The sequence below is a fragment of the Helianthus annuus genome, chromosome 12 (assembly GCF_002127325.2).
Source record: "Helianthus annuus cultivar XRQ/B chromosome 12, HanXRQr2.0-SUNRISE, whole genome shotgun sequence".
NCBI classification, from domain to species: domain Eukaryota; kingdom Viridiplantae; phylum Streptophyta; class Magnoliopsida; order Asterales; family Asteraceae; genus Helianthus; species Helianthus annuus.
This window is the reverse complement of record NC_035444.2, coordinates 17,846,793-17,862,325: the sequence shown is the minus strand read 5'-3', so window position 1 is coordinate 17,862,325 and position 15,533 is coordinate 17,846,793. Positions and strand designations below refer to the sequence as shown.

The 15,533-nt window shown below is 30.8% G+C and overlaps 1 protein-coding gene across 1 annotated transcript; it reads right to left on the bottom strand.

Annotated features, from left to right (window-relative positions):
• Positions 1-294: 294 nt before the first annotated feature.
• On the bottom strand, positions 295-3,474 carry LOC110894322 (ACT domain-containing protein ACR4). Its single transcript, XM_022141535.2, has 6 exons — positions 3,156-3,474; positions 2,793-2,953; positions 2,636-2,706; positions 1,455-2,057; positions 1,249-1,353; positions 295-802 (listed from the first exon to the last, which is right to left on the bottom strand). The coding sequence occupies exons 1-6, from the start codon at positions 3,227-3,229 to the stop codon at positions 440-442; spliced, it is 1,377 nt and encodes a 458-aa protein (XP_021997227.1). The 5' UTR covers positions 3,230-3,474; the 3' UTR covers positions 295-439.
• Between the last annotated feature and the right edge of the window lie 12,059 nt (positions 3,475-15,533).

The window sequence follows — 15,533 nt, the reverse complement described above, 5'->3', positions numbered from 1 at the left end:
AATACTTGTAACTAACATGCGAATTAGGTTTTTCGTAATAGGATGCGAAATTGTATTGGTTTCCATACAACATGTGAAAATGTTTTTCCCATGTAAACATGCGATATTCTCTTTTACAACATGCGATATTGTTTTTTTTTTTTTTTACGTGCGATCTTTCGTTTTTATAACATGCGATATTTTTTTTACAGGTTTATAACATGCGAACTTGCCTCGCATACGCTTCATACGTTAAGCCATATTGTACGATATACTTTTTCTAGTTTTAATAATCTTGCATTGTTCTCTGTCATATCACACCTTAAAATTTAAATTTGAAACATTTAAAAGCCATTCATGTATGTATTTACAAGGAGTCCACTAAATCAAGAATCTACAGTTGATGAAGAAAAGAAACATTAAATATACCCTAAGTACTTTCCTATACCCTAACTTAACTTTAAGCCACTTCTGAACAAGATCTAATGAGGCCCAAATTGTAAAGGAACCTTTCGGATCGATTCCTAAAAAGATTACCCAACGAAAACCCACCCGTTTGTCGTCGTGGCGATTTCGAGAATGTAGACATTTCGTCTTCATTTACTTTAAGCACGGTCTCACCAATCGCGGTTCTAACCGCTTCAATTGTTTCACTTTTAACTTGATCACCGGATGCATCGATCACATAGAACGCATTTACAGCCGTAGATCCTCTAGTTGTCACCTCGGCCCGAGTGACTGAAAGCCCATTTTCTCTAAAAATCCGGGTCACATCGGATAATAGCCCGACCCTGTCTTCGCCGCATAGTTCTAGCCTTAAACCCTATAAATCACAAGTATAAATTTAAAAATTAAGAAATACTATAAATTTTGGGGGTGCTTGGGGGATAAATTTTTAAAAGTAAAAAAATATTTATTGTTAAAGTTGTAATAATATAAATTTAGTGCGTGTTTTGAAACTGTTTTTTGGAGATAGCGTTTAAATGTGTTTTTAGTCGTAATAATTAGATTATCAACTACTTTTGGATAAATTCTAATTATTTAAGAAACTAATAAACATTAAACAATAGGAAAAAAGATGTTTTACAAGGAAAAAGATAATTTTTCAATTTCATCATTTGATAATTAGTTTAGTTAATTAAAAATAACCATTTATTTTTAACTTATCAAAAACAAAATCTGTTTACGCAAACATTAAAAAACCGATTATTGCGAACTCACTCGCAATAATCAGTACCCGATATAAGATCTTAGAATTTGGTGTGATACCTTTGAGACGCGTCTCTTGACTGCTGCCTCAAGGCAATGAATTACTCGTTGCCTCTCGGCTTCTGAACTGATGGGGCATCCGTCTGTATGCCGAATGTAAAACTCCTAAATTAAATAAATAAATAATATTAACACCAAAACTATAAAAATATAAAATAAAATAAAAAAACACACGTTTAAATGTATCAAATTAAAAAAAAAATTACCTGAAATGCCTCATGGCCTTCAGCAATGATGGTGGCATGAAAAACAACATATTGCATATCTGTTAATGTACAAACCGTGTCAAACAGTAACTTCGGCCGATCGGTACACCGCAAATTAACGACGGTGTACCCTTTTTCGACACAATTTTCTACCGTCACGACCGGTTTATGGCTACTGGTCCCCTCGGAAACAATGTCATATTCATCCGTATCATAATCGCGATCAGCATACATCAATTGGTGCAACCGCCTTTGTGTATGGGTCGACCCCACAGAAACCGCGGTTTGTGCACCACGTCTGTCTAGATCGCCTTTAAGGACATATAGTAAAAGTTGCTTGATTTTGGCTAGTCGGTCTGGATCCTCGATCGGAAGACCTGTTTCGTCGTCGGTTATGTAGACTATGGATGCCATTCTTGAGTTGTGAGTCCATATTTCGGACGCAACCACATTGCATTTGAGGTCGGTTAGGACCGCGAAAACTTCGGATAGTAAGCCGGGCCGGTCACGACCGGTTAGCTCGATTGTGGTGTTCTCGGATGCGTATTGAACCCCGACTGAACCTCTTAGGGACCGGAAGCTGCACCCCCTTGGTCCAAGTGACTACAACACAACACAAGACGGTCAATAAAACAGAATACATTTGTTTAAACGTTATAAAAAATATGATTATTGGTTTCAACACATGAATCCAATTGTCTCGGATTTTTATGGTTCGGTTTAGCTGGTTTTGATAAAAAAAAACTTCAAATCAAACCGCTAAATACGCTTTTTGAGAAACAACAAACCAAATTGGTTTGGTCCGGTGTGTAGACCGGACCAACTGGTTTTACTTTTACCAGTTTGTAGAACAACGGTTCGGTTTAACAGTTTAAAACAATAATTTAATTGATTTTTAATCACTAGTTTGTATTAAAATAAAAAAAAAATTAAATATATATTAAATTACATATTCCAAATTAAAAAAAAAACTATATAATATATACATTTAAAAATTCACATATTCCAGAATAAAAAAATTATATATTTAAATATAAAAAGTTAAAAAGTCGGATTCCAGATTCCAAACCACTGTGAAAGCACCTAAAGTTTACCGTGAACCGAACCACATGAATCTCAAGTCAAACCAAACTAGTCAACCTGTTGGTTTCAACGGTTTATGAACACCCTAAATTCAATACCTGCTGGATGCGATCTGCCACATTAAAATCTTCGGACAGCTTATTTCCATATTGATCAATAACATGAAACACTGTAAAAAAAAAAATTTCAAAACAAACTTTTACTAATTTGAAGAAATAAAAACAAAAAATATGAAAAAGCCATATAAACACACACCATCCATAAACCAGCCTCCATCAGAAGAAATGTATGCTCTTTTAATGAACAAATTGAGATCAGTCAAGACCTGAACAACTTCCAACAAACTCCCTCTTTTGTTAGCACTATCCACCTTAATCAGAGTTGACTTTTTATCTGTTATGTGATCAACTGTCACCCTGATGAATAATAAAAACAAATTTCATCAACAAAATTAAATTTATGTAAATTGTAAAAATCTTGAGATTTAATCACCCTATTGTGTGCAAAATCTCACAATTTTACCATAATTTTGTAATGAAAAAACCGAGGATTTTTTTATTTGTTTTTATTTATTTATTTATTTATTTTTTGCACTTTTTTTTTTGATGATTTAATTACCTTGGTGGGTGCATACGATGAACAAGCTTCTCAAATTCATGATCAACATCTAATGAAGGAGACCAATAATGCATTTTGGTGAATCTTGTTAATGGGTGTGTATGTGTGTGTGATGTGGGTGTATGTGTGCCTGTGAATATATGTATGGATTTTTAGAGAGAGAAAATGGTGGGATGAAGGTGGTGTGTGTGTGTGTGTTTGATGGCTCCTGAAATAGGTGAAGAGTTTTTTTTTATTGGAAGAGAAAAAAGGAAAAAGAAAACACACACAAACACCAAAACACGTAGTGGCATGGGTCACCACACTTTGATCCTACCATATATTGTTGTGATGGCTTTTATTTATTTGGTGTATACCACTTGCACAATGTTTGGTACTTCAAAGGTACATGTGTACTTTCATAAAGAAAAACAGATCACATAATTATTATTCAATTTATGTTCAACGACATTGTGAAATGAAATTTTTGTTTTGTTTTTATTTTAGATTTGTACAAGGCTCGTTATTCGAGTTAGGATCTACTTATACGACCGCTATAGTTGAGTACTTTTATACCGTCTTTATTTGAGGCAACCGGTTATGAAAACACTGATTTTTAATGTATTTTATGCTTTTTGTGAATATAGTTTCGTTATAGAACAATGAAGAGTTTTATATACTAATGTAATGTAGACAAGAAATAGGTTTTTAATATGATGCTAAAAGGAAATCCTTTTATGTATTATAGGTTGATTATACAAATCTCATGTGTTCTTGTTTTTCTTTCAGAATATAAAACATTTGTGCAATTAGGGAAAATAATCTAAATTGATCACAATGTTGCTCCATTCAAAGGCATATGTAATGTTTCACATGAATATTCAATGTATGTTAGATGACGATCTTCATAGTTGTCCTTTTGAACTAGCATTAAGACACGTATTACACTGATAAAGTATACACAGCTGTCACCACAGCTATACACAACTATCACTACAGCTATACATAGTTGTCATTACAGCTGTCGTCAGATTAAAAGCTTAACGTGTTCTTCATTAACGTTCTGTTGTATCGTTTGAAACGTAACTATTACGTCATTGTTTTCTATGTATATCGTATTTCTTTTAAAGTCTTATTGTATTCACAAGTCACACGTCAAATAAAGTTAGTGCTTTATGAATCGTTACACATTCTCAAACTTTGTGCTAAAAACACACAATACAACAATTACATTATTTTTGTAGCAAAGGAAACATACCTATTACATGTCATCATATTTTTTTCTCAAGGAAATACCACCATATTAGTGGGTCTAGGGGTGTAAATGAGCTAGGCCAAGTCCGAGTCCGTGCTCGACAACTAAACGGGCTTTATTTCAGGCTCAAGCTCGGACTCGTTAAGGCTCGATTCGTTCGCATTTTTAACCGAGCCGATCACGAGTAGCTCTCGAACCACTCGACTTGTTTACACTATAATAGTGGCGTAGATTTCCCTTAGTGACACAAATTAAAATGATATCACGTGATGAGTGATTGATAACACTTCCCTGAACATATACATACACATACGCATATGCATATATTTAAGTTGGTAATATATTTAGCGTTTTTAAAGTGCGCTTTCATGTCTACTCTAACCTTATTCAACCTAAACCGAATCTGCCATAGTTATTCATATCACTTTGTTTTTTTATGAAATTCATATATCGTGTTCATGTAGAATTGGAACATCTAATTTGATGCATTCTACTTTTTTACTTAAATGATACTTTTTAATTTATCAAATATCTTAACAATTTCGTGGGACAATTTCGGTTACTTGATAAGTACAAACATCAACGATGCATTTATCCTTACATTTTAAAGGGGTCTTGCTTTTTATACACTAGGGGAACACCCGTGCGATGCACGACATGCATAATAGTTATTGTTTTTTCCTGGAACGACGACTGATATAGATAGTGCGTGACACGGTACGAAAGTGCGAATATAGTATAGATTTTTAAAACAAAAACCGGTTTTTTTAAAGTTAGCCGTTTGACCATGGTTATTTTGACCAAAGTCCACTCCTCGTTCGGCGCTTTGTGGTAGCACTACCAGTCAAAAAAAGGCCCAAAACGCCCGAGGGTACAGTGTTCCCCCGCGTTTTTAAGACGCTTTGAGAGAGGCTTGCGCCCCACCGCATGTGGTCTCACAAAACTTCAATTCTATGGACGTGTGGTTTCTCAACCCTCTTCAAAAGACGTCACAGTTTTCAAATTTTTTTATTTTTATTTTTTCTTTTTCATTGTTTTAGATGGTGTAAAATAGATGTTAAATATATATATTATACTACATACACATATACATATAAATTCAGTTTTGACATCTAAAAGTCAAATTGCAGTTTTTGTTCCCTTTTATAGATAAGAAAGCAGTTTATTATTTATTACTAAAATGTTGTATTAACTTTATTCTGCAACATATTCTTTATAAACTATGCTTACCTTGACATAACCTAATAGCTATATTTCCTTATTAGAAGTCTCTTATAATTGAAAATTAGTACATATTATTACCTTGCTGGTGAACACATTTACTCTATGTTTAGGGAACAATTTGATTAGGTTGCTGATATTGAATTGAATATCACACCAAATTACAATAGCAGTTTATATTGCTACTATTCACCCAAATCAAGCACCTTAAATAAGTCAGTGTTTCTCTATATTCAAAAAACGAACTATAACTGACGATTATTAAATTGCAACAGTCAATTCAATCCAAATACTGCAATAGAAACATAAAATCTACCACAATTCGTTGGTTAATCACGTATAGTTCTTAATCGATTAGAATCAGAAAAAAGGAAATTGACTCACCGTAACTTAAAATCAGGAAGAAGGCGAACAAAGGGGCGGAGTTTTTCGAAATCAATGACCCCTGTCTTTCATTGTTATTCCTTGAATGAGGTAAGCAAGACCCCATACTACACATTACATACACATACATAAAAATTGGGTTCTATATTATTTGTATAAACACCGATTGGAAACCCTCACATTGCATTTGATGAAACCCTAATCAATATAAACACACACACTAACACTCACGAATCGAATCGAATTTATAAAAGGAAAAATTCGGGCTGTTTTTACCTCTTGCTGCTCCAAATCTTCATTACCATACATTATCTTCATCTTAGAGATATAGATATTGCACTTAAAGGTCTCAACCATCAAAATACGATCCAAGGGCTAAAAAGTGGTTCCTAATTATGCAATGGTTATCATTTGAACCTTATTCCATGAGACTTGAGGTAAGATGCAAATAGCATTCTTTTGAGTTTTAAACCATCTGTAATTAAGTTCATTATTTAATCATTATTGTTGCAATTATTAGGTATTATAGATAATAATACCCCATGAAATTACCTTTTAGTAATTTTCGTTTCTAATTGGTTAGCATCTTTTAAGTTTTAAAACCATTTATAGTTATAATTAAATTCATAATAACGTTGATTAAGTTTTTTTATATTTAATTATTATTATTATTATTATTTATTTTTATTTTTATTTCATATGATGTTCATCAACTATCTGATAAAATTGCAAAAAAGGTTGTAACCTTATTTGTATGATGTTTAGCAATTACTAAACCAAATAATAATGACTTAATTATAAAATTCAATCAAGTAATCGGTTACGGAGAACTTGAAATGGAAAAGCAATGTAAATATGAGGAAGGTGATGATGTTCAACTAAGTCAAATGATTTAATTCTTTATCAAGTATTTAACAATACTTAATTTATAAAGTTATCAATTTAATTGTATTTATCAATTTATACTCATGTAGAAAGACTAATTCCCTTTACTAACTTCATTGAGTTGTTGTACTATAAGCATAATATGTTGCAATTATTTAAATTTGGTTGGAACCCTTGTGAAATGCTTTATACGATAGTATAGATAAACGCAATCAATTTAAATCTTTTGCGCGGGTTGAAAACATCCGAGCCCTTAAAGTTTGCTGCCCAATCCTGTAAAACAATACCTCCTCAAATATTTCCTCTGCATCTATATTGCCTATATATAGTATCAATTAAATCACACAAAAGCATCATATGTTTAAAAAAAATAGTAAAGTAGAAATTAAAAAAGGAAATACCAATAGGCCAAATAAATGTCTATCTCCAAATGAATAACTTTTCTCGTACCCACCCTTTTACACCTCCATATACATGAAGCTGCAAAAAGGAAAAAGACTATAAATTTATGAACAATTAAACAATACATTGGTAAATGGTTCCAGATACTATAGTCATGCAAGGGTACCTTGATGAAGTATGAAGTGTCTGTCTTTTTGTATCCAATAACCTGTGTGTATACTTTATATGTAATATAAAATCATAATTTGAAAAAAAAAAACCACTAAATCACCAAAAACATAATAAAACATCAATATAAACTCATAGATTATGTAAAAGAAAACTGTTATCCCATTTGAATATTTTAAGAAACAAACCAAAGTTTTTTCGAATAAATGTTGAAATGGGTATAAAAGAACACACCTTTCCACCAAGATAAATAAATTTCATATCAACTTATCTCTTTCTTTTCGACTCTAACTCGCACAATAGTAGACAAAGGAGTTGATGTTGAGTGAAATGGTGAATTTATAGCAATGATAGGAGATTCCTTAATCGGTCAAATTTATTACATATTGATTGAAATTGGACCTTTGGAGTGCTTTTGCGGTTTATCCCAATTGGTTTCGTTTATTAATTGCATTTAAGAACCGAACTTATTATTGTATTATTATAATTAATTGTGATTATATTCTCATTTAATTATTTTTTTATTTTTTAATATTAATGTAGAAAGACCATTTCACCCCTTACTAACATCATTAAGTTGTTGTACCATAAGTATAAAAGATTGTAATTACTTAAATTTGGTTGGTATCCTTATGAAATGCTTTATAATATAGTATAGATAGATAGATATAGATATAGATATAGATAATTATTTTTTTTATTTTTTAATATTAATGTAGAAAGACCATTTCACCCCTTACTAACATCATTAAGTTGTTGTACCATAAGTATAAAAAATTGTAATTACTTAAATTTGGTTGGTATCCTTATGAAATGCTTTATAATATAGTATAGATTAGGTTCTAGCATTAATGTACTGTACTATATGTTAATATGGTGTTTCATGCATTGCTTTGTTGCAAATTGTGTTGTTTTATTTGTAAATTATTATTATTATTTGTAATAATCTAATTAATTTAGCCAAAATCTTGTTAATAATATATTAGAATATATATATATATATAGTTATTTTAATACTTTTATTATTTTAATATTATAATAATAATTCCTTTTTTTACTGTTTAACTTTAATTTAATGATTTTTTAGTATCACGGGGTGGGATAAGCTTGGTGTCAACCGGTACTGGTATCGAAAATACCGATACGGTCTTGTTTGGTATCGGTACAAATAGTAATTTTAATATTTTAATAATATATATAGTTTTTTATATATTTTTATTACTTTAATATTATAATAATAATTCTTTTCTTTACTTTTTAACTTTAATTTAATGATATTTTTATGATACTTATGATCTTTCGGTTTAAATTTTATCTTAATCTATTAAATTCTGATACTAATATCATGGATAAGTTCTTAATATTTGATATCATTTGGATCCCTTTACCTATTTTTTTATTATATGTTTTCTTTGAAAATATATTGTTGTGTTTTTATTACGAATTATATTTTAGCTACTTTTAATATATTAGTTACTTCGAAATTTAAATTTATGGTTACCTTGTCAAAGATCATTTTATAGAATAATCATAAGTTTGGAATAATTATCTTTAAACCAATTATTAAAACAAATTAAGATCAAAGTTAACTTTAAACTAATCTACCTTTATCTATAATATATTATTTAGTATAATGTGTTATTGATGATATTAATTTTAATGATTATTGATATATAATTATTTTATTTTATTTTTTATCTTATCTCTTATTTATTTAATATAAATTAAATGCAATTAATAGGATTTTTATAGGATGATGCATTTAAAACAACCATAAATTTTGGTTTTAAAATAGAACATATAACTAAACTTTAGAATATATATAGATAATAAACAATAATTGGATTATTTATTGTAATAAACTATATATTTTTAAAAAATATAATGTTAATAAGTTACAAATTTTAATATAATAAACTATAAGGCCCAATTAAAAAGATAAAAAAAAACCTACTCATTATAAAACATGAATATAAATGCTTAATTAAGAAAATGAAGAAACTACTTGCTATAAAACCCAATTAAAGTAGGATTTTTTTTATTAAATCGAAATCCTCAACAAACAACACTTATCAACAAACTCAACTTCATGTTTCTTAATATTTTGATTTTGTTTTATGTTAGTTTGAAAATATTATGAAAACAAGCAAACCTTGTTCGTGGGACATCTCCTGTGAAGGATGACGTGTCACAAACAATGAAGGACAAAGCATAACAATGGGTTGTTTGCTTGTGACGGATGCGACGTATACAAGTGGTTGTCACATTGCAAATGGTCTAACTATTGTAAATTAATCTTCTTAATGCGTGTCAAGGTTTTGCGCTTTAGGCAAATAGATTATAATATTTTTAAAGAAGTTTACCTAAATAGAGTATTATAACTCAAAAGGTGTCACAACTTATGCATAATTCTAGTGATTTTTTTTTTCATATTGGGTATGAAGTTCCCACGCGCTCTAAGGTTGATGAAGGAATCACATACCGCTGTTGTTTTCACTAAATCAAAACGTATCTTTAAGAACTCCATTTGTCTGAAGATGTGTGATGGGTTGGGACCAATTAAATCCCTTCTTTCTTGCCCCATCATCTCCATATATAGTACATATATTATCCCCTTAGCTATTGTTTTTTTAAACTTGATAATCAATCAAATTAAAATTTGACTACGTAACTAGTCTGCCTGGGTTCTTCATGCCACTCTCGTTAAAATTAGTGAATCAGATTGATTGATCGTATATAGAGTGTTAATCAGATCAAGTGGTTTTAATTGATAAATTTTCATCCATAGTTGTATATAGAATTAACATTTTTTAGTTCGATTTTAATAATATTCCGATGGGTTAGTGAGCAAACTGGTTAAAACTTAAAATAATGAATCAGATTGATTGATCGATCATATATAGAGTGTTATATTGGATCAAGTGGGTGTATATGATATTTTAATTGATAGATTTTAATCTATAGTTAAATATAGAACTAACGTTTTTTTAGTTCGCTTTTAATAATATTTAATCTTAGATTATAAATAATATCTCACTTTTCATTTTAGTTGTATGGCTAAATAGTAAATACCAATTCCAATGTTTTTAATTACAGTTTAAATTTTGAATACAATATGTTGATATAGACCGATAAGATTTATGAACCCATAATGTAACATTTATTTGCTGAAACTTTAACTTTATTAAATTTTAAACTTTAATTATTTGCTATAGTAAATACGATTATAAAACATATTGTTAAAATAATTTTTTGATTTGAACGTCAAATTTCTTTTATTCTTTGTTATCTGTGTGAATTGGTATTAAAATAATTATTTAACATATAAGAGTTAAGGTTATAAATAGAGTAAATTGCCATTTTAGTCCTTGAGTTTTTGTTTAAATTGACATTTTAGTCTAAATAGTTTTTTTTTCTCCTCTGTGTCCCTGACTTTTCTGTTTTCTTGCAATTTTGATCACATTGCCTAACTTAGTATAAAACCAGGTTATAATCAGTGGTGTTTTTGGCATTAAATTATTATGAAGTTTATAAATTATGTTGTAAACTACCCGTGGTTATCACTACACAACAGTTATACCAAAAATACCCCTGGTTATAACCAGATTTTTAAATTGAGTTAGGCAATGTGATCAAAATGGCAAGAAAAGGAAAAAGTTAGGAACCTAGAGGAGAAAAAAAACTATTTGGACTAAAATGATAATTTAGACCAAACCTTAGGGACTAAAATGACAATTTGTTCTTATAAATATAGAACACCTTACTTTCATTCTATTTGATCAATTTGTCTCTCTAGCTATTTTTCGGTTACATACTTTACCCAAATTAAACCATTTTTATATGTATCAGGCTGTTCTTTTTCTTTTCTCACAAGATGCTCAACTAAGAATGCCGATTTGTTTATTGGCATTGGATGTTTTTAAACCGTTGAAAATCAATAGGAAAAATCAGCCACTTTTTAGATTTTTACTGATTATTCACTATTTATTTTTGAAACATGCTAAATATATTTATTTAAAAAAAATGCTCAAATTGCAAAAAAAAAAAAAAAAAAAAAAAAAAAAAAACAAACAAACTTTTGATTGGTAAGGCCAACACAACCTACCCGACCAATTTGATTTGCCCATTTCAAAACCCATAGTTACCCGTTTATGCCCATATCTATTATAATGTTTAATAATATTGTTGATGCAGTTTAAACCAGCAGTGTGAAATAATTAATTCATGATCAGCATGTTTTGGGGAAGACATGTTGATTAATAAATGGTGGAGATGAGTATCGTCCCACTCATCAATGTTGGAAATCCAACACAAAGTGGGTGAGATGTTTGGATTCTTTCTTACACACACAAATATACATGTTGAGAATTCGTAAAAAAGTAAATCAAAATCGTTTTTTTATTTACAATACTAGTAAATGGACCAGCACATGTTGACATTGGCAGACTCACCCTTTAGTCAAGGTGGACGGGCTGCATCCATTAAAAAAAATTAGTGTATATTTTAGGCAAAAAAACCCAAGCGGACCCCTTGAAAATATGGTAGAACACCTCACCCGCTCATCCAACACATAATTTTTGGGTCAGCCACTGCGTGTTACGGCGCAGGTATCTTGCAAATATCGAACGGATTAGTGCAAGTGTTATGTAACGTGGTAGATGCGCATCAATCAAAAGGGGCTTATTATTATTGCTTTAAAAATAGAAAACACATGAAACTCAGAGTAACTCAAATTTATAACGTCGAATGAAAATGTATTATATTTAACGACGTTCGGTTTGGTATGTAAAGAAAACGTATTATACTTGCACTGACTTGTTTCCCAAGAAAAAGCTTTCGTCTAAACATAGATCAACTCGAATTTATACCGACATGTACATAGAAACCCGCACGTAAAAAGTTATTTTTTTCAAGTAAAAGAACAGAAGGGGCAAAGTCAAAACTTTTGAAACTCAAGGTGGTTAACGATAAATTAGTTCTTTACAAAAGAAATTAGCAAGCAAAAATTATCAAAGAAAATAATATGTTAAAAATGCATATGATATATGGTACATGGGTAAAGTTGGAATATTAGAAACTTGAGGGTTAAACGTTGACGTTTGCAAAGTTAAGGGACTAAAATTGCAATGTGGTGAAACTGTGAGAAATAACGCAAATGGAAGAGCAAAGAGAGTTAAAAATGCAAACTTTGAAAGCATAGGGGATGCCGGTAGAATGAAGCAGGGGTAAAAATGTCATTTTGCAAAGTTGGGGGTGGATTTATCATTTTACATAGAGTAGGGACTAAAAATATTATTTCTCAAATGTTGGATGGCCTTGTATTTTATCGAAAAATGAAGGGTCGATGGTATAAAAGCCACCAACTTTGTGTTTAAAATATATAGAACTAGCATTATTGTTAAAATATAATATTGTTTTATAAATTAATATGTAAGCTTTTATCATCAGTACATGTGTATAAAATTTGTTAGAATAATGTAGAGATTACAGAGATACAGGAACAAAGAGACTAATTAATTGAAGAGATAAGAGCATTCACATTTCTTCTTCTATTTTATGTGTTTGGATTTTATTTATTATAAAAAATGGTTATAAGAGGTTGTGAGTACGGGAAAGAGAAAATATTGTTGTTTATCTGTATATTTGGGGGACACTATTCACCACCATTAATTTTTTAATATTTTTTAAAAGTGGTTGTGAGTGAAGGAAAAAAGGAAGAGTAATGATAAAGGTATAAAAATATTATTTAATTGAAAAAAGAGAAAAAATAGTGTTTTTAGTGTAATTATGGAAATAGAGATAGAGGAGGGGATGTGAATGCTCTAAATCACTTTTTTTTTTTTTTTTTTTGAACGGCAAATTTGGATCACTCACGGACCACTGGAGTATCATCGTGCCACCAGCAGAACCACCCGATCATATCCATCTCCACTAGACAATAATGCCTATACACCAATTCAGGAGGAAACCCAATAAATCTGGGAAAAACCCCCTTTGGGGAATCGAACCCATGACCTAATGGTCATAAGCCTTATCCCACCACCAAGATACCACTAGGCTATAATGCCATGGGTGAATGCTCTAAATCACTTAACATCTTATATTTATATATACTTTTCATAATAAATAATAATTTTGGTTGGTTTCTCGCCACGATATTTAGGTGGTGTTTGTTTTTTCAGATATAAAAAGGTCTGTAGTCTGCGGACCACATATACAAATGTCTGCACGAGAAGAGGTGGACTAAATGTCTGCAGAGTGTAATAAAAAGAGTGTTTGATTATCTCACCATTTTCCTAACATACATGACCCACGGTTTGAATTTTTTTCACCAAAACGAAACGCCTCCTTCAAACAAAAACCATCTGACTCACACTGCCCCATGTAAGGGGTCGTCTCTTTTCAAAGGAACACATAACATCTTCACTCACAACGATTTTGTAAGCAACTCAACACTTCAACTACGGGTACCAATACTTTATACATATATCAGCCATTATTTGCATTTTAGATATAATCAAAGTGTACAAAACATAATCAAGTTGTATAGGGGATCAACAACGCTAACCCAAGAGAAAAAGGAAGGCGAGAAAGATAAAGAAAAGATAACGCCATATCCGGTGGTCTTCCGTGGCGGCAAGAGGTTACCATCGCCTACGCCGCTGAATCGCGGAGATCCACCGGAGTGGCGGATTTCGTTGTTGTGGCTTTGAGATCGATTTTAAATTCTGTGTTAGAAATTTAGAACGAAAGTTGAAATTTTATATGGAAAACAGAAGCATTTCACAAAGAGAGGGTTGGAAGAGGTGGGAAGATATTGGACCATGTCTGTGTGGAGAAGAGGACGCACAGAGGTTTCTAGACATTTTTTAATGAAATGTCTTCTAAAAAACAAACAGTATGCAGAGCTAAACGTCTGCGCGTGGTCTGCGTGACGCATACATAAGAAGCCAGAAAAAGTTTTTCTAAAAAAACAAACACCACCTTACAGTTTTGATTTGATCTCTCCTCTATACATATATGCCGGTTCTAGTGCAAAATTCACTTTGAGTAAAAAAACATAGAAAGCAAAGAAAACGTGTCATGTTTATGTTGATGCTTCTATTGGTAAGGGGTATTTGCATCATTAATGCATGCAAGATGGATCATGGTCATATTGTATAACAACACAATTATAATGATGTTATATACGGTTATAGTTGTATACATTATATATACACGCACACCAATTATAATGATCATATATTCAGAAAGGGATGACGGCGCAGTTTGTTGCTCGTCTACCTGCTATCCTTATGTAATTTGCCCTGATGATTGGAATGAAATAAAAATGCTTATGCTGTTAAAAAAAATTGTTTAGAAAATAATAAAGTATATAAAAGATAATAAAGTATGTAAAAGTTATCCGAGTTTAAAATTTAAACGAGTGAAAATGATATTTAATGAAAAAAAGTGAACACAATTTTAGTTTTCCTCTTTTACCCCTCCCAATTAGAGGTGCATATGGAAACCTCTTTGGGATCCGAAAAGGGTTCCTAAAGAGAACTGCAAGTTTGTAATCAATTCGTTAAAATTGAACCGAACCGGATAAAAGCCGGTTTCAAACTGATTCGATCCTTTTCCCCTTATAAACCGGTTGCTAAATCAAACCAGTTAGGGTGAAACGGATTTAGAAGTTGTTATCTTATTAAATCTTTTTTAGATAATACTTAACAGTGCTGCTTAACTTCTTTACTAAAATAGTGAAACTTGGTGATATATTCAGTCGTGTAACTCCTGTTGTAATGGGGTTGTAAAATAATTTAAAAAATTAAAGAAGGAAACAAATGAAATGAAAAGACAAAATCTACATGATGTTTTTTTTTTCTAAACAGATGCACAATAAAATTAAAAAAAAAAAGGCAAAGCGATGCATGGTCTTGGGTATGAGGTTAGATTTAATCCCATGTGTATGAATATTCTCGTTGTAGTTACAACAGACAAAATAATACATAACAACAACAATAATAATTTCATGTGGAGTAGAACTCTTATTGTTAAACTTGGTATTATTTATAAACATTTAATTCGATTACCCGTATAGT